At 44.1% G+C, this 20,639-nt stretch overlaps 2 protein-coding genes across 5 annotated transcripts in view; one reads left to right on the top strand and one right to left on the bottom strand.

Annotated features, from left to right (window-relative positions):
- Positions 1–1,449: 1,449 nt before the first annotated feature.
- The window catches only part of SPI1 (Spi-1 proto-oncogene), a 40,326-nt gene continuing 21,136 nt past the window's right edge, over positions 1,450–20,639 (bottom strand). For 2 of the 4 annotated variants that reach the window (XM_075567477.1, XM_075567475.1), the window contains exons 2-5: positions 6,819–6,909; positions 6,260–6,465; positions 3,771–3,927; positions 1,450–2,073 (exon numbers count right to left, since the gene is read on the bottom strand). In XM_075567477.1, coding sequence (XP_075423592.1) covers positions 1,757–2,073; positions 3,771–3,927; positions 6,260–6,465; positions 6,819–6,909 — 771 coding nt within the window. In that variant the 3' untranslated portion in view covers positions 1,450–1,756. The remainder of the gene's footprint in view (positions 2,074–3,770; positions 3,928–6,259; positions 6,466–6,818; positions 6,910–20,639) is intronic. The other 2 variants (XM_075567478.1, XM_075567476.1) reach the window with 1 other exon arrangement.
- The window catches only part of SLC39A13 (solute carrier family 39 member 13), a 128,817-nt gene continuing 110,250 nt past the window's right edge, over positions 2,073–20,639 (top strand). Inside the window, exon 1 of the mRNA XM_075567471.1 lies at positions 2,073–2,093. The gene's annotated coding sequence lies outside the window, so the exon portion shown is untranslated. The remainder of the gene's footprint in view (positions 2,094–20,639) is intronic.

The following is a 20,639-nucleotide window of genomic DNA, read 5'->3' as shown; positions in this document are numbered from 1 at the left end:
ACTGTACCTTTTGGCCAATGAGAGTCGTGTGGGAGGCTGACTGTGGGCGGGCAGACACAGGGACCAATGTCTGTGTGTGTCTATGTGTGTGTCACAGTGGAGCTTACCTCTTGGCCAATGAGAGTCGCGGGTGGGCGGGCAGACCCACGGACGGATCTGATTGGCCACATCTACAACCCCACAACTTTCAGATTTATATATTAAGATGTATCTCCCCTCTCTCTCTGTGTGTGTATAATATATGTATCTCCCCCCTCTCTGTGTGTGTATATAATACATGTATCTCCCCTCTCTGTGTGTGTGTGTATATAATATATGTATCTCCCTCTCTCTGTGTGTGTGTATATATAATATATGTATCTCCCCTCTCTCTGTGTGTGTATATAATATATGTATCTCCCCTCTCTCTGTGTGTATATAATGACATCACCCTGCCTTGCACTCAGAGACCGCGAGAGCCAATGAGAGTCAAGGCACGCCCCGTAGTCAGATAATGAGAGCCAATGACAGCCAAGGCCCGCCCTGCAGTCAGCCAATGGGAGAGCTTGACAGCCAATGACAACCAATGAGAGCGTGCACAAACAAACCCACAAACAGATTTTGACTTTTATATATATAGATTTGTACTAACAGCATATTGATCCAGAGGAAGGCAAACAAAAACCCCAGTGAAATATCATATAATGATATCTCATTACATAGTTACATAGTAGATGAGGTTGAAAAAATCATGCGTCCATCAAGTTCAACCTATGCTAAATTTAGACAACAGATACTTTATCCTATATCTATACTTACTTATTGATCTCGAGGAAGGCAAACAAAAAACCCCATAAGGGGAAAAATAAATTCCTTCCTGACTCCAAGAATTGGCAATCGGATTACTCCCTGGATCAACATCCTTCCCGGGGTTTACTTATTTGGTAGATCCCTGTATACCTTCCCTTTCTAAAAAGATGTCCAACCTTTTTTTGAACAAATCTATTGTATCTGCCATCACCGTCTCCATGGGTAATGAATTCCACATTTTAATTGCCCTTACTGTAAGAACCCTTTCCTTTGTTGCTGGTGAAATCTCCTTTCCTCCAACCTTAAGGGATGCCCCCATGTCATTTGTACTGCCCGTGGGATGAATAGTTAATTTGAAAGATCCTTGTATTGTCCCCGAATATATTTGTATATAGTTATCATATCCTCTTAAACGCCTCTTTTCTAATGTAAATAAATTTAATTTAGCTAGCCTCTCCTCGTAAATCAGATTATCCATCCCCTTTATTAATGTGGTGGCTCTTCTCTGCACTCTCTCTAGTTCCATAATGTCTTACTAATGCTTTGTATTTCACTTTTTCTCTTGAAGAAATGTGTATATCTGAAGCATTTTTTTTATTATTTCTTTATTGTATTAGCACTGGGACACACCTCAGCCCCCTCAACCTGCAACCCCCCCCCCCCTCACCCCGATCGGAAGTACAGTACACCCTGCAAGGAGTTTGAGGCATTCCCATTGTCTGTAATGCTGAAAACTGAAGCCTTTCAGAAGAGTCCCCGTCCCACCCATGTCTCAGTGGGGATTGTCACTGCCCCTTTTAACCCACCCGCCGCCCAATAAGAATAATTACTATAATATTAATAATATTTACAGAATATATATATATATTTTTTTTTCTTCTCTCCCAGGGGAGCATTGGAGTCTTTCGTACCAGAGCTTTGGAGAGCTGGGTGAGCACGCACCCCAGTGGTGGCTGCCTGCTCCATCTCAGTGGTGGAAGTGTTTCCTCCCAGTATACGCCTTGTGCAGCACCTCTCCGCTGAACTGGTAGGTCAGCTTCTTCTTCACCTTGCGCACCTCACCGGTCTTGCCATAGTTGCGTAAGGCCCTGGCCATCTTCTGATAGGTCATCTTCTTGCGGTTGCCTTTCTGAATGCCCCAGCGGTGGGCCAGAACCTCCTTGTGCTTGGAGGAGAATTGAAAGGTGCCCTTCTCCTTATCCACCCACCAGATGCTGTCTTTCATGTCTCCGCTTTGCAGGAGCTCCAGCAGGAATTGGTACAGGCGGATCTTCTTCTTGCTGCCTGCAGGATGAGGAGCGGAGGTGAGAAACGGACCACTGCCCCCTTACTTCCCTTTACCTCTCTCCTTCACCACTACCTTCCTACTTTACTAAGACCCTCCTCTCACATACTCCAGAATACTCACATAGATACCATGTCAGATACAGGCAAGGGGGAAATTGTGATGGTACTAGGATGTACACTAGTGTACCACCATGTTTTTATTTACACACCCAGAGTACCAGTTATTTTTTTTAATTACACACTCAGAACGGAATTGGACATTTGGTCAAGACCGCTTTTCCACCGGCGTTTAGCCACCGGGGGTAAGGGCTTAGAGTAGGGGGTTTAAGGGTAAGGGCTTAGTGTAAGGGGTTTTAGAGTAAGGGGCAAAGGATAGAAAGTTTAGGGTAAGTGGTTAGGTATTTAAGGTAGGGAATTAAGGTAAGGGCTTTTAGGGTAAGGAGTTAAGGTTTTTAGGATAGGGCGTAGCATTAGTATTAGGGGTTAAAATTTGGAGGATTTAGGGTGTCATGATAATGTCAGGAGATATGTATTTTAATCCATCTGGTGCTTCAGGGGTTAAAAAAAGTACAACTTGGGTTTAAAAATACCATATATTGGGTTGTGACAGGTCCAGGGTTGTCATGGGTGGGTGCTGCACTTCAAACTGTACTTAATAGGTGGGGGGGTTGCTGTCATGGATAGCCCATTAAAAGTGACACGTGGGGTTCGTAGACATTGAGCAGATGCTGGTCTGATGGCTTCAAAGAAAGCTAAATGTTTGTGAGGGATTGCTGGCACAGTCCAGAGAAAGGAGACCCATCAATTATGCCCTCATTGAAGGACTTTTGTAAAAATGAGAATGTCATGTGATGTCATCTCCTATGCAGAAATGACCGTCTAAATCCTAAATGTAAGCGTCAAATGAATATATGTCCCTTATTAGCTCTTAAACATACAGTGTGTGATGTCAGAACGTGCCCCTCGGTGACACGATTACAGATTTATAACTCATCACACACTGTATGTTTAATAGATAATAAGGGACAGATATTCATTTGTCGCTTAAATTTAGGATTTAGACTTCATGTTTGGTCTCTTTGCGTCCTCCATGAGTGCCTGAATCTATTGACATGTTCTCGCGTGTGTGTGTGGGTAAGTATAAGTTAAGGAAAGTTCTGAATACATTTAGATATTGAAAGGTTTGGTTAAACGTAATTTGCTAGGATGTTTTGTACTCTTTCGAAAAACTGTCAATCTCACAGCTGATTTACGACAGGGGCTGGGTTTATGTTGTTCCAATGTGAAAAAATACTACATAAGAGAGCAAAAGATTATGAAAAATCAGATATCAACAGAGCTGCGTTTGAACCACACGCGTGAATCTCATCTCCTATGCCAGTGACCTCTCTGGTGGAAAACATATGACATATGGTGATGTATAGGCTTTCTTTTATGTGATATCCTTTTTATTTTGAGAAACTGTTCTGCATTTATTTGTAACTTTATGTTCTTGTAATACTTTTTTCTGTAATCTAAGCATTGTATTTTTATAAATATTAAGACATTTAATAAGTAATGCTTTGGGCTCTGAATTAACTGGTGTACGCTCCATTCCTACCACATAACCGTGGGTTCTAACGTTCTAATATACAGTCCAACTCTTAACCAGCGTAGACCTTTCCTGTTAATCAGGCGCCGGGTTCATCTCGCACCTGGTTCCCCTTGTAACATTCCATAACTGGGACCACGCGAGTCTATCTCTCCATCCGATACTTCCAAAGGAGGACTACGTCTCTCGTGTTCATCCTCTTCTGAGCTGGGCTGTGCTGGAGGCGGGAACTGCAGGCACATGCGGGGTATATAGGACACCTATGGATAAATACATGCACATATGTATATGTATGCTTGTGTGCTCGTGCATACAGTTGTGTGAAAAAGAAAGTACACCCTCTTGGAATTCCATGGTTTTACATATCAGGACATAATAACAATCATCTGTTCCTTAGCAGGTCTTAAAATTAGGTAAATACAAACTCAGATGAACAACAACACATGACATATTACACCGTGTCATGATTTATTTAACAAAAATAAAGCCAAAATGGAGAAGCCATGTGTGAAAAACTAAGTGCACCTTATGATTCAGTAGCTTGTAGAACCACCTTTAACAGCAATAACTTGAAGTAATCATTTTCTGTATGACTTTATCAGTCTCTCACATCGTTGTGGAGGAATTTTGGCCCACTCTTCTTTACAATGTTGCTTCAGTTCATTGAGATTTGTGGGCATTTGTTTATGCACAGCAATCTTAAGGTCCAGCCACAGCATTTCAATCGGGTTGAGGCCTGGACTTTGACTGGGCTATTGCAACACCTTGATTCTTTTCTTTTTCAACCATTCTGTTGTAGATTTGCTGGTGTGCTTGGGATCATTGTCCTGTTGCATGACCCAATTTCGGCCAAGCTTTAGCGGTCGGTCAGATGGCCTCACATTTGACTCTAGAATACTTTGGTATACAGAGGAGTTCATGGTCGACGCAATGACTGCAAGGTTCCCAGGTCCTGTGGCTGCAAAACAAGCCCAAATCATCACCCCTCCACCACCGTGCTTGACAGTTGGTATGAGGTGTTTGTGCTGATATGTTGTGTTTGGTTTTTGCTAAACGTGGCGCTGTGCATTATGGCCAAACATCTCCACTTTGGTCTCGTCTCTCCAAAAGACATTGTTCCAGAAGTCTTGTGGTTTGTTCAGATGCAACTTTGCAAACCTAAGCCGTGCTGCCATGTTCTTTTTAGAGAGAAGAGGCTTTCTCCTGGCAACCCTTCCAAACAAACCATACTTGTGCAATCTTTTTCTAAATGTACTGTCATGAACTTTAACATTTAACATGCTAACTGAGGCCTGTAGAGTCTGAGATGTAACTCTTGGGTTTTTTGCAATTTCTCTGAGCATTGCACGGTCTGACCTTGGGGTGAATTTGCTGGGACGTCCACTCCTGGGAAGATTGGCAACTGTCTTGAATGTTTTCCACTTTTGAATAATCTTTCTCACTGTAGAATGATGGACTTTAAATAGTTTGGAAATGGCCTTATAAACCTTCCCAGATTGATGGGCAGCAACAACTGCTTCTCCAAGATCATTGCTGATGTCTTTCCTCCTTGGCATTGTGCTAACACACACCTGAATGCTCCAGACCAGCAAACTGCTAAAACTTCGACTTTTATAGAGGTGGTCACACATGCTGATTATCAATGAATCATTTGATTACTAGGACCTGTCTGCTACTTAGCATCTTAATTCCTATGGAAGCAGTAAGGGTGTACTTAGTTTTTCACATATTTTCTCCATTTTGGCTTTATTTTTGTTAAATAAATCATGACAGTGTAATATGTCATGTGTTGTTGTTCATCTGAGGTTGTATTTACCTAATTTTTAGACCTGCTAAGGAACAGATGATTGTTATTATGACCTGATATGTAAAACCATAGACTTTCTTTTTCACACCACTGTTTATACGGTGTGTGTTTGTGAATTTGTGTATTCACTTACCGTATGTAAGCAGGTGTATGTCTGAATGTGGATGAGTGTGTCTTCTTATGTATAGGTCCATCTTTGTGTCAGGGTGTAGATGTGGGGTGTATTGGTGCAATTTCTGGGCCATTAATCTGCACCATTTGTGTCAACGGAGGTGGTCTGTTTGAAAGCAACAGGATGTTTGTGTGTGAATACATGTGTCTGTGTGTGACTGTGTGTGTTTGTGTTTGAATACATATGTCTGTGTGTCTGTGTTCTGTCCTCCAAATGTCAGGGGAATTACCCAACCATGTCTCTTTTTGGTAAGCATGGGACTGTTGAGTGTGTGAGGGAGTGTGACTCAGCTTGACTCACTGCCAGACTTGGTCTATGACGGGACTAGAAGTGCGTAGGGTTGTGTCTGGTGATTGAGGTTGCAGTGTGTGTTGGTGGCTCAGAAGGAGGTGAGTATAGGGAGTACCTGGTGGCTCAAGGTTACGATGAGTATAAGGGGTACCTAATGGTTCAGCGTGAGGTGAGTATGGGAAGTACCAGATGATTCAGGGTGAGGTGAGTATGGGAAGTACCTGGTGGCTCAGGGTGAGGCGAGTATATGGAAGTACCTGGTGGCTCAGGGTGAGGCGAGTTTGGGGAGTACCTGGTGGCCAAGGGTGAGTATGGGGAGTACCTGGTGGCCAAGGGTGAGGTGAGTATGGGGGGCCGGCAGCCCTGGTTCCAGGACGTGCATCTGTTCCAGCTCCATGTTTCTGTAGAGCTGCTGTAGCTGGGGGTGTTGCACGCTCTGCAGTTCTGTGAGCTGCGAGTCTGGGAAGCCGTCTAGCTCTCCATGCAGGTGAGGGGCGGGATACTCCCAATAATGCTCTAAGAGGGAAGCTGAGACATCGTTAGCATTATCACTCTAAAGCTGTCCTCTGCTTTGCTCCTTAATACACCGTTCTTACTCTGAAATGACAATTATTATTCCATACATACTTACAGTATTACTCTTTTTTTTACCCCATTATTAATTTTGCGATCCTTTCCTTTTCAATTATACTCTTCATCCCCCAATCCAGTTATTACCATATATCCCATTTTACTTGTATTACTCAATTCCTATCCTGTATTTTCACATTACCATCTTCATTTGCTGCCCCCCCCCCCCCTCCCCATATTACAGTTCTGCACTTAACTCAATTGCATCCCTCCCATTATTGTCTCCTCTTTGCTGTTGCCCTATTGGTTACCATGGCTCTCGCTGTCACTGATATATGAGTAGTAATCATGGTGCTGACGGTAAATCTCTGTGTCAAAGGGGGACAGCTCCTCTGGGTGTGTCTGAGAAAGGGAAAGACAGACCAGTCAGTGGGAGGCAGTCTGACCTTTTGAAAGGCAGTTTCACTCATTGGAAAACAGCCTCACTCATTGGAAGGCAGCTTCACTCAGTGGAAGGCATTGTTACTTATTGAAAGGCAGTTTCACACATTGGAAGGCAGACTCGCTTATTAAAAGACAGCCTCTCTCATTGGAAGGCAGTCTTACCCGTCGAAATTCAGCCTCACTCATTGGAAGGCTACCTCACTCATTAGAAGGCAGTCTCACTCATTGGAAGGCAGCTTCACTCATTGGAAGGCAGTCTCACTCATTGGAAGGCAGTCTCACTCATTGGAAGGCAGTCTCACTCATTGGAAGGCAGTCTCACTTATTAAAGGCAGCCTCATTCATTGGAAAGCAGCCTCACCTAAAGCTAGGCAAACTCATTCCTTCTGAGGGAATCTCACTCATTCAAAGGCTGTTTAATCTAATTGAAGTCAGTATTGCTCTTTATGAACAAGCCTCACTCATTAGATATCATGCATGTAGAGTAAGCCTTATTCATGGAAGACAAGTCCTTATTTGCATTAAATCTCACCCATTGAAGACATTGCCTTTCCTTTGGAGTATGTTAATGATAGTCTTTGTAGTTTTAGAGCAATCTTACTGTCTCACTCACAGTGAGTGCATTCCACTTATTGTAAGACAAACAAACATTTAAAGAGTCACTTATTAGGAGACATTGGCACTCACTCTTAGTCCATAAAGTGCGTTTGTGCCAATTCAGTGCTACCACATGGTAAAGTCCCATTGGGTTTAATGGGGCTTTCTGAGAAGTAGCACCAGATCTACACTTCATAGCATAAAACCAATTTGTTTAATTCACTGAAGTAACAGTCACCACATCAAAACCTCACGACAGATATTTAAAGACATACTCTTCGCTCTGCATTTGGAAGATGTGTTGAATAAACAAAAGCTCACTTGCTCATACAAGTATACAGAAAAACTCCTACACAATTGAAAGGAGATCTCTTCCTACTGGAAAATACCCATCCATCCATTTATTTTTCCCATCATCTCAGTGGCATTCACTCTCAAGACATGATTTCCTGCTCACCCTGTCAAGAAGCCTCTTTACACACCCAATGTATGGTGTATTGGTTAGTACCAAAGGTTGCTAATGTGAGAAAGGTGTGAAAATGACACAGTATCTACTGTATGACAGTCCTACAATCTGGCCCTCATAGCCCCCCCGAGTGCTGTGTTGGTGTTCTTGTGGCTGTGTCACTTGGCACGTATATCTCGAAAGGCAGTGACACATTCTGTGTATGTCACACCATCTCTTTCCACAGTTCTCTTTCTCACTCTGTCACACTGTGGTGGGATGGATGTTCTCACAAAACTGTCGATCCCCTCAGAGGTGCAATACATTGGTTTATTATATCTGTTACTCATACACTGCAATGGGAAGGATATCCACAAAGGGTCAAAGATGCATTTTTGTGCTGAATTCACCGATATCAAGACACAACATGCAAATACATGCAACAATTTGCAGATGTCTTCTTCTTTTCTCTCGAAGGTCAGAAGGAGTCTTCATTCTTGGTGTGACACCAGTCCACGTGTGTCCTTTCTTCCTGCATACTGTACATTGTTCATGGTCTTCTCCAGGCTTCAAGTGCACTTTAGCTTCACATGGGCTCGAGCTTAATGCTCTAAGTCCACACTCCCCAGAGTCTACATGTTTGTAGGTTGCCACCTGACTGCCCCTGTTGAAGTTGGGATGTGAACTCGCTTGTGCCTGTACCATTTAAACACCATTCCTGCCAGAGGAACCAGCAAACTATTGCAAAAAAAATACATAACTGGTTCCTCCTGGCAGGTGTTAGAACTGTCTGAACTGTCCCTAGTCTGCAGAGGGAAGTGTGTGGTATCCAGTACTCTAATATTACAACATGAGTGGATCTTCAGTTGCTGAGAAGTTTGGGTAACAACCTATTGTTCTCCAGCAATGGCTACTTTGTGGCTAGCATGTATGCAGCTATTATCATATTTAAAATACAGGGAGTAATAAAAAGAAGAGAGAATTATCTGCACAAAACAATTTACAATCTCAGGAGTCGGTAATACGATTTACAGACACAACACACGTAAACATCAACTTTATGGTGTGTTTGCTGAGAGGATTGTGTTGCATTATGTTCAGACTGAGGGTGCCTGGTGGAAACTCAGATGGGATGGGAGTTTCAGAGGTACTGGAGGGGAATTCATACTTATGGGTGGAATTTATTTCTCAGCCACAGCCACAAAATCTTGTGATTATTTGTATGCAATTTACCAGCTTGAGTCATGACACATAAAATATCATTACTGAATAACACCATGTCATATTTACAGTGGTAAACATTATTGCACACACAACACCGGACAAAACCTATTACTAAAGGTACAATCTTGCCCCTATAAAAGGATTTGGAATAAAAATTATAGGACAGAAAGCATTTGTGAAATGTGTACAGTTGTATTTTTCCTTAGCATTGTGCTTATTTGCATGTCATTACCCAGAATCCCTGGCTGCAGTGGAAGCGCTGTATGCGGAGAGATAATGGGGACGGGCAGGAATACACACCTGCCTGAGACATGTGAATGTGCTAACACGTGGGATTTTTATTTGCTATTGTTCCTTAAGAATTACTTATATATTTACGGTCATATTTACACAGAAGTGTTAAGCCATAAGACAATTTCTGAACCATTCAAGTTTACGGGCAAAGGGTCGCTGAGTAAATATGGCTGAGTAAATAGGGTAAGTATCCTAACCCTAATACGAGCAGGTACTTCTCAACTACTAACTAAACTACGAACAGGTACTTCTCAACTACTAACTAAACTACGAGTGGGTACTTCTCAACTACTAACTAAACTACGAGTGGGTACTTCTCAACTACTAACTAAACTACTAGCAGGAACTTCTCAACTACGAATTAAACAACCAGCAGGAACTTCTCAACTACTAACTAAACTACGAGCAGGAACTTCTCAACTACGAATTAAACAACCAGCAGGAACTTCTCAACTACTAACTAAACTACGAGCAGGAACTTCTCAACTACGAATTAAACAACCAGCAGGAACTTCTCAACTACTAACTAAACTACGAGCAGGAACTTCTCAACTACGAATTAAACAACCAGCAGGAACTTCTCAACTACTAACTAAACTACGAGCAGGAACTTCTCAACTACGAATTAAACAACCAGCAGGAACTTCTCAACTACTAACTAAACTACGAGCAGGTAATTCTCAACTACTAACTAAACTATGAGCAGGAACTTCTTAACTACTAACTAAACTACGAGCAGGAACTTCTCAACTACTAACTAAACTACGAGCAGGAACTTCTCAACTACTAATTAAACAACGAGCAGGAACTCCTCAACTACTAACTAAACTACGAGCAGGAACTTCTCAACTACTAACTAAACTACGAGCAGGAACTTCTCAACTACTAACTAAACTACGAGCAGGAACTTCTCAACTACTAATTAAACAACGAGCAGGAACTCCTCAACTACTAACTAAACTACGAGCAGGTACTTCTCAACTACTAACTAAACTACAATCGGGTACTTCTCAACTACGAATTAAACAACGAGCAGGAACTTCACAACTACTAATTAAACAACGAGCAGGAACTCCTCAACTACTAACTAAACTATGAGCAGGAACTTCTCAACTACTAACTAAACTACAAGAAGGAACTTCTCAACTACTAACTAAACTACGAGCAGGAACTTCTCAACTACTAACTAAACTACAAGAAGGAACTTCTCAACTACTAACTAAACTACAAGAAGGAACTTCTCAACTACTAACTAAACTATGAGCAGGTACTTCTAAACTACTAACTAAACTACGAGCAGGAACTTCTCAACTACGAATTAAACAACGAGCAGGAACGTCTCAACTACTAACTAAACTACGAGCAGGAACTTCTCAACTACGAATTAAACAACGAGCAGGAACTTCTCAACTACTAACTAAACTACAAGCAGGAACTTCTCAACTACTAACTAAACTACGAGCAGGAACTTCTCAACTACTAACTAAACTACAAGAAGGAACTTCTCAACTATTAACTAAACTACGAGCAGGAACTTCTCAACTACGAATTAAACAACGAGCAGGAACTTCTCAACTACTAACTAAACTACGAGCAGGAACTTCTCAACTACTAACTAAACTACAAGAAGGAACTTCTCAACTACTAACTAAACAACAAGCAGGTACTTCTCAACTACTACCTAAACTACGAGCAGGTACTTCTCAACTACTAACTAAAATACGAGCAGGAACTTATCAACTACTAACTAAACTACAAGAAGAAACTTCTCAACTACTAACTAAACTATGAGCAGGTACTTCTAAACTACTAACTAAACTACGAGCAGGAACTTCTCAACTACTAATTAAACAACGAGCAGGAACATCTCAACTACTAACTAAACTTACGAGCAGGTACTTCTCAACTACTAACAACTTTGAACAGGAACTTCTCAACTACTAACTAAAATACGGGCAGGAACTTATCAACTACTAACTAAACTACGAGCAGGTACATCTCAACTACTAACTGAACTACGAGCAGGTACTTGTCAACTACTAACAACTACGAACAGGTCCTTCTCAACTTCTAACTAAAATACGAGCAGGAACTTATCAACTACTAACTAAACTACGAGCAGGTACTTCTCAGCTACTAACTAAACTACAAGAAGGAACTTCTCAACTACTAACTAAACTACGAGCAGGTACTTCTCAACTACTAACTAAACTACGAGCAGGTACTTCTCAACTACTAACTAAACTACAAGAAGGAACTTCTCAACTACTAACTAAACTATGAGCAGGTACTTCTAAACTACTAATTAAACAAGGAGCAGGAACTTCTCAACTACTAACTAAACTACGAGCAGGAACTTCTCAACTACTAACTAAACTACGAGCAGGTACTTCTCAACTACTACCTAAACTACGAGCAGGAACTTCTCAACTACTAACTAAACTATGAGCAGGTACTTCTAAACTACTAACTAAACTACAAGAAGGAACTTCTCAACTACTAACTAAACTATGAGCAGGTACTTCTAAACTACTAACTAAACTACAAGAAGGTACTTCTCAACAACTAACTGAACTACGAGCCGATAATTCTCAACTACTACAATAGAAAGCAAGAAAACAAAATCACTACAACCGATATCTCTACAAAATAAGTTTTTTTTATTAATATAAATCACGAAAGACATGAAATGTGACTTACTTTACTCACTGTAAGGCTCAATGTCATGTTTTCTACTCTTTCTATACAATTGTATTCGATAAATGTATACAAGTCTTTGCACTGTATGAGTAAAAATCAATCACACAACTCTAAATATAAAAAGACACATTCACGACAGACAGGGCAAAAAACTCATAGTGTAGTATTTTAAAATGATATTGGTATATTGGATCAGTGGGTAAGTATCACACGTACATCAATTATGTACACGCCTGCTCAACTCCAGTCATCGAGGGCCGCAAACAGGCCAGGTTTTCAGGATATCCGTACTTCAGCACAGCTGGCTCAATTAGTGGTCCAGTATGACTGTGCCACTAATTGAGCCAGCTGTGCTGATGTAGGGATATCCTGAAAACCTGGCCTGTTCGCGGCCCTCGAGGACTGGAGTTGTGCAGGCCTGAATTATGACATGTTAGGGACATGTTACCACAAACAGATTCGCCCGCACTGCAGCGAATCCCACGGGTAAAGCCAGATGAAGCATGCAGGATCCCTCGTCCACGGAATGCCAATTTCTGCTTTGTAAGGAACCCCAACCCTCTCTAATAGCGTGTCTGAGATCTGATGCATTGTAAGGAACCCCAACCCTCTCTAATAGCGCTTCTAAGATCAGATGCATTGTAAGGAACCCCACCCCTCTCTAATATCGCGTCTGAGATCAGATACATTGTAATGAACCCCAACCCTCTCTAATAGCGCGTCTGAGATCAGATGCATTGTAAGGAACCCCAACCCTCTCTAATAGCGCGTCTGAGATCAGATACATTGTAAGGAACCCCAACCCTCTCTAATAGCGTGTCTGAGATCAGATGCATTGTAAGGAACCCCAACCCGCTCTAATAGGGCGTCTGAGATCAGATGCATTGTAAGGAACCCCAACCCTCTCTAATAGCGTGTCTGAGATCAGATACATTGTAAGGAACCCCAACCCTCTCTAATAGCGCGTCTGAGATCAGATGCATTGTAAGGAACCCCAACCCTCTCTAATAGCGCGTCTGAGATCAGGTGCATTGGAAATTCTTCTGTATTTGGTACAATTTTCAAATGACCGTAAAATTTCAAAGAACTCTTTAGGGATTCTCAGGAGAGCCCAAGGCTTCCTAGGAACCAGGGGCGTAGCTATAGCCAAGGAAAAGCCCAGGGACCCACGCTCTTGGGAGGCCCGTTCTCCCACCCTGTCGGCGGCCCATCTGTCTCTCTTCAGATAGACAGGCTTGGGCGGGCAGGAGGAGAGCAGAGTATGCCGGCTGCTGAGTGCAGAGCTGATCACAGAACAGCTGGAGGGAGGAGAACAGGGCTGCTTAACCACTTCCGCTGCAGAGATCTCCTGAGCTGCTCCTCTCTCCATTTCCCGGTTCCGTGTGTCAGTGTTGGTGTGTGTGTGTGTGTGTGTGTGTGTGTGTGTGTGTGTGTGTGTGTGTGTGTGTGTGTGTGTGTGTGTGTGTGTGTGTGTGTGTGTGATGGTAAATGTGTGTTTCATGCATTATGTGCATGTACTGTATATGTAGTATATTTAGTGTTTTTTTTAATATATATATGTTGAATATAAATGTGTATTTGTATATGGGGTGTGTGTGTGTTACACAAATGTTGCATGTTTGGTATGTGTTTATATGGTGTAGTGTGTTTGTGTGTGTATAGGGAAGCGAGGAGAGAGAGGATGGGGGAGGGAGGAGAGAGGATGGGGGGAGGGAGGAGAGAGGATGGGGGGAGGAGAGGGGATGGGGGGAGGGAGGAGAGAGGATGGAGGGGAGGGAGGATGGGGGGGGACAGAGGAGAAAGGATGGGGGGAGTGAGGTGAGAGGATGGGGGAGGGAGGAGAGAGGATGGGGGGGAGAGAGGATAGGGGAGGGAGGAGAGAGGGTGGGGGGGAGGGGGGAGAGAGGGTGGGAGGGAGGGAGGAGAGAGGATGGGGGGAGGGAGGAGAGAGGATGGGGGGGAGGGAGGAGAGAGGATGGGGGGGGGAGGGAGGGGAGAGGATGGGGGGGAGAGAGGATGGGGGAGGGAGGAGAGAGGATGGGGGGGAGGGAGGAGAGAGGATGGGGGAGGGAGGAGAGAGGATTGGGGGAGGAGAGAGGGTGGGTGGGGAGGAGAGAGGGTGGGTGGGGAGGAGAGAGGGTGGGTGGGGAGGAGAGAGGGTGGGTGGGGAGGGAGGAGAGAGGAGATGAGGAGGGGGAGAGATGATGATGAGTAGGAGGGGGAGAGATGATGATGAGGAGGAGAGGGAGAGATGATGATGAGGAGGGATGATGAGACTACTACTAATTAAACAACGACCAGGAACATCTCAACTACTAACTAAACTTACGAGCAGGTACTTCTCAACTACTAACAACTTTGAACAGGAACTTCTCAACTACTAACTAAAATACGGGCAGGAACTTATCAACTACTAACTAAACTACGAGCAGGTACATCTCAACTACTAACTGAACTACGAGCAGGTACTTCTCAACTACTAACAACTACGAACAGGTACTTCTCAACTACTAACAACTACGAACAGGTACTTCTCAACTACTAACTAAGAGCAGGTACTTATCAACTACTAACTAAACTACGAGCAGGTAATTCTCAACTACTAACTACGAGCAGGTACTTCTCAACTACTAACTAAACTACGAGCAGGTAATTCTCAACTACTAACTACGAGCAGGTACTTCTCAACTACTAACTTAACTACAAGAAGGAACTTCTCAACTACTAACTAAACTACGAGCAGGAACTTCTCAACTACTAACTAAACTACAAGCAGGAACTTCTCAACTACTAACAACTACGAGCAGGTACTTCTCAACTACTAACTAAACTACAAGCAGGAACTTCTCAACTACTAACAACTACGAGCAGGTACTTCTCAACTACTAACTAACTAAGAGGATCAGGGAGAGAATGGGGGAGGGAGAAAAAATTGCAGTCCGAATTAATATTAATGGGGCCCTGAATTTTTGTTTGCCCGAGGTTCCGCGAATGTCTAGCGACGCCGCTGCTAGGAACCCTGGGTGAGCAGCACAGGCCTCTCTCCTGAGGCAGCCAGATACTCCCCTTTTTTGGGTGAAGAGTTCTAGAAAATCACTCGCTCACATTGTTCTGGACTCATTCCCTAATGCAGTGCTGTCTCCTCCAGCAGTGAAATGGTTAAGCTATGATACACCAGTGGCTGAAAATGAAGTGGGAGGTGAATCAGGGCCGCGGTAACACTGACGCTAAAAGGTATTTTTATCCTGTTTCCTTAAATGGTGCGATATCCGGCACCTACTTTGTGTTCGGCAACTTCTCCTTTGGAGAATGCCAATTGTTATGAGTTGGGAGTAAAAAGTAATGTATGCACATATTATTTCATGAGATGCATCCAATATATGCATCCAATATATATATAATATATACATATATATATATATATATATATTGTGACAAACGGCTTACTCCGGGGCTCCGCCGTCTGTCCGGGACTGTTAGAACACGGTCTTTTAGGGTAGGTTAAATGATGAGACGTCACGTACTGTTCCTTTAAACAGGCTATGCCTGGTTTATTCAGTCCCAGGCACTGAGACTGCCACAGTTTAAACAGAAAACAAAGCCAAACAAAAAGCTGCTCGTCTGAGCGATAACTTAAACTTAGATGTCCCTGACTCAGAGTTGGAAGTGGCTTGTCCACTTCCACCAACAAAATAAGTACCTTTGCAGTCTTTAGACAAACTAACAGAATGAATGAAGCGATTTGGGAAAGAGGCTTTCTCACCCCTCTGCAGTTCAGCAGCCTTCCAGGCTCTTGGGCGGGGCTCAGAGGAAACAGGAAACAGGTCTTATATACCTGAACTCTAATCAGCATGACAGGTGACAGAAAACAGGCAGCAGACAAACTGTGGAATGGAGTGCCTGTACCACGAGGCTGCCCTGTTCAGCTTAGACAGGACAGAAACTGTTCAGTATCCTGGGAGCCCTGTATATGGAGTTTATTACCAACCCCTGGTTTCTGTCACATATCCTCCCCCCCAGCTCAGACCTCGAGGGGTGAGCGACCATGGATATTAGGGAGTGCATCCTTGACAACCCGTCGGCATTGCCATGTTTGTGCCCCGACCTGTGTTCCACAGAAAATTTAAAGGGCTGTAGGCTTAGGAACCACCTGGTCACCCTAGCGTTCTTCTCCCTATTTTGACACATCCAGGTAAGGGGTGCATGATCTGTGACCAATCGGAACTTTCTCCCCAACAGATAATACTTGAGTGTCTCTACAGCCCACTTTATTGCGAGACACTCTTTCTCGACTATGGAGTAATTTTTCTCCTGGGGATTTAGTTTCCTACTTAAATAAAGGATGGGGTGCTCCTCCCCTTGAGACTCCTGGGAGAGTACCGCCCCCAGCCCTACCTCAGATGCGTCGGTTTGGACTACGAACTCTTTGGAGAAGTCAGGTGTGACCAACACTGGTTGGGCACAGAGAGCTTCTTTCAGGCTTCTAAAGGCCTGTTCGGCTTCGGGGGACCACTTTACCATTAGCGGTCCTCTTGCTTTTGTGAGGTCGGTTAGTGGGGTTGCCTTAGTTGCAAAATTGGGAATAAACCTCCTATAGTAGCCAATTAACCCCAAAAAGGTCCTTACTTGTTTTTTTGTGACTGGCCTTGGCCAATTTTGTATCGCCTCTACTTTGAGTGTTTGTGGTTTGAGTAACCCTCTACCAATAGAATACCCCAGATACTTGGCCTCCTCCAGACCAATAGTGCATTTAGCGGGGTTAGCAGTTAGTCCAGCAGACCGAACTGCGTCGAGCACAGCTTGGACCTTTGGAAGGTGGGACTGCCAATCTTCACTATGGATTACCACATCATCCAGGTAGGCGGCAGCGTACCGAACATGTGGTTTTAAAATTTTATCCATCATTCTTTGGAATGTGGCGGGAGCTCCATGTAAGCCAAAAGGCAGCACCTTATATTGAAAGAGGCCGTCTGGGGTTGAGAAGGCTGTTTTTTCTTTTGCCCTTTCTGTGAGGGGAACCTGCCAGTACCCTTTTGTTAGGTCTAGGGTTGTGAGATATCGGGCTTTGCCCAGTCTCTCTACAAGTTCATCCACCCTGGGCATAGGATAAGTATCAAATTTTGACACCGCGTTTAGTTTCCGGTAGTCATTACAAAACCTTGTTGTACCGTCTGGCTTTGGGACTAAAACTATAGGGCTGTTCCACCCACTTTGGGATTCCTCAATTACGCCTAGTTTTAGCATTTTTTTAACCTCTAAACTTATAGCCTCTCTCTTGGCCTCTGGGATTCGGTACGGTTTAAGGTTAACTCGGACCCCCGGTTCAGAGACTATGTCATGTTTAATTACGTTAGTTTTACCTGGCTGTGTAGAGAAGATTTCTTTGTTCCTTCTCACTAAACTCTGGACCTCTCGTTTCTGATGCACGGACAGTGTTTCAGCTATGCTAACCTCTGGGTCAGTTTCTTGATTCTCTGACGGACCTGGGGGTACTAGGGTTAACAAGACCTCTCTATCTTTCCAGGGCTTGAGTAGGTTTATATGGTAAATTTGCTCAGGTTTCCTCCTACCTGGCTGCCTTACCCTATAATTTACTTCTCCCACTCTTTCCAAGACCTCATATGGCCCATGCCATTTAGCAAGGAATTTACTCTCCACGGTGGGAACCAGAACTAGTACCCTATCACCTGGAAAAAAAATTCTGACCCTAGCATCCTTATTATACGTATTCCTTTGTGCTTCTTGAGCTTTCTCCATGTGTTCCCTCACTATGGGTAGGACTGCAGCAATGCGGTCCTGCATTTGGGCAACATGCTCTATTACACTTCTGTAAGGGGTAACCTCGTGTTCCCAAGTTTCTTTGGCTATATCCAGTAAGCCCCTTGGATGTCGGCCATACAATAGTTCAAACGGGGAGAAGCCTGTGGATGACTGGGGAACTTCCCTAATGGCAAATAACAGGTATGGTAACAAACAGTCCCAGTTTTTCCCATCCTTATCGACCGCCCGGCGTAACATGCTCTTTAAGGTTTTATTGAACCTTTCCACTAAACCATCTGTTTGTGGATGATAGACTGAGGTTCTGAGATGCTTGATTTTTAGGAGTTTACATAGCTCTTTTGTTACTTGGGACATAAATGGTGTTCCCTGGTCAGATAAGATCTCTTTAGGAATTCCGACCCGGGAAAACAGAAGTACTAACTCTTTTGCTATGTTTTTAGCAGAGGTGCTACGTAGGGGAACTGCCTCCGGATATCGGGTAGCATAATCTAATATTACCAATATATGCTGATGTCCCCTAGCAGACTTTATTAGGGGTCCTACTAGATCCATAGCAATCCGGTCAAATGGTACCTCTATTATGGGAAGGGGTACCAATGGGCTGCGGTATGCTTTGAACGGGGCGGTGATCTGACATTCTGGGCATGAGGAACAATAGTTTGTAATTTCTGCCAGAACCCCAGGCCAATAAAAGCTTCGGAGAACCTTTTCTTTTGTCTTTTCCACCCCTAGGTGTCCCCCCAATGGATGACTATGTGCGAGGTGTAATACTACGTTACGGAATGTCCGTGGTACCAACAATTGTTTAGTTGTAACTGATTTTCTTTTATCAACCCGATATACTAGGTCGTTCTCTACCTCGAAGTAGGGGTAAGCAAGTGACCTATCTGGTTGGCCATGAGTACTATTCTGGTCCCGTATATTTCCCCTTGCTACCGCTAATGTGGGGTCCTCCCACTGGGCCTTCTTAAAACTCCCAGGACTGACCTCTAGGTCAGCGAGGGTCTTATCCTGTACTGGGGTGGTAAGTGCCTGATCAACATCTTGATTTGGGGTATTCCCTACCAAAGTAGTGATGGGGAAGGGAATTTCACAGCACTCCTCCTTTTCCCCCTTCTTATTTGGGCCCTCGTCAACCTCCATTTCTGAAAAAGGGAAAGGATTTGTTTCTTCTAACACTTCGTTATGGTCTGCTATTGAACTCTGGGCGCTATTCTGAGCTGGGGACCACATTTTTAGAAAATGGGGAAAGTCGGTCCCTATTAACACATCATGTGCCAGTTTGGGTACAACACCCACCTTGAAATCTAAAGAACCAAATTCTGTTTCAAAAAAAACATCAACAGTGGAATATTCATGATTATCCCCATGTATACAACAAATTGCCACTCTTTGTGAACTGTTTACCTGTTTCTTCTTAATGGGCAATAGGTATTCGGACACTAGTGTGACCATACTCCCAGAGTCAAGAAGTGCCCGAACCCTCTTACCATTAACCTTTACAAATGCCCACAGATGATTATTCAAGGGGTCCTCTGGGCTAGGGCCCATACATTGGGACAACAGCGAATAAGGTTCCACGCTGTTGCATTGCATGGGCTCATCATTTAGTGGGCAGATTTTTGCTGTGTGGCCCCTCTCATGACAATTTACACATTTAGGTACATAGTCTGTGTCCCACTTAGAGCCTTTTCCCGGCTCCCCATGTTGGCTATTGCCCTTAGTGTGCGAACCACTGTTGCTGGAGCGGCGTGAAGGTGGTCGCCGCTCTTCAGCGCCCCTTAACCCCGGTACCCTTTTACCGTCTCTGGAAGAGTCCTGGAACCTCGGATAGTGGGGTTGCTCCACGACTGTGGGTTGCGGGTGCTCTTCTGCTGCACTGTACCTTTCTACAAGGGCCACGAGCTCATCCGCATTGTGGGGGTCACTCCGACTGACCCAACGGCGTAAGGCAGAGGGAAGTTTCCTCAAGAACTGGTCCATGACCAACCGTTCCACGATGTGGCTTGCTGAGTTGATCTCGGGTTGTAGCCACTTCCGGGCGAGGTGGATGAGGTCATACATCTGGCTTCGGGTGGCTTTATCCATCGTGAAGGACCATGCGTGAAACCTTTGGGCACGAACAGCCGTGGTTACGCCGAGGCGGGCGAGGATCTCGAACTTCAATTTTGCATAGACGTTAGCTTCGGCTGGCTCTAGATCAAAGTAAGCCTTCTGGGGTTCGCCGCTTAGGAAGGGTGCGATTAGACCAGCCCACTCAGCTTCTGGCCATCCCTCTCTCTGTGCCGTGCGTTCAAACGTGAGAAGATAGGCTTCCACATCATCCGAGGGTCCCATCTTCTGAAGGTAGTGGCTTGCCCTGGTCATTTTCGGAACTGGGGCTGCCTCTGCCAGTGGAAGGTTACTGATAGTCCCCCTCAGGATCTCGAGTTCCTGCTGTAAGCCCTGAGCGAACCGCTTTTGCTCCTCTCTCAGCAGGCGGTTTGTCTCTTGCTGGTTTGCATTAGTCTCTTGCTGGGCTATTAACAGCTGTCGCTGGGTTTCACTCGCCTGTTGCTGGGCTTCATTCGCGTCTTTCTGGACAGCGACATTGCGTACCAGCGCACTCACCACGTCTTCCATCTTGTTTGGAGAGAGAGAAAAAAAA

Source organism: Ascaphus truei, chromosome 12 (assembly GCF_040206685.1).
Source record: "Ascaphus truei isolate aAscTru1 chromosome 12, aAscTru1.hap1, whole genome shotgun sequence".
Taxonomy (NCBI): domain Eukaryota; kingdom Metazoa; phylum Chordata; class Amphibia; order Anura; family Ascaphidae; genus Ascaphus; species Ascaphus truei.
The sequence above is the reverse complement of the archived record's forward strand: the minus strand, read 5'-3'. Positions and strand labels throughout refer to the sequence as shown.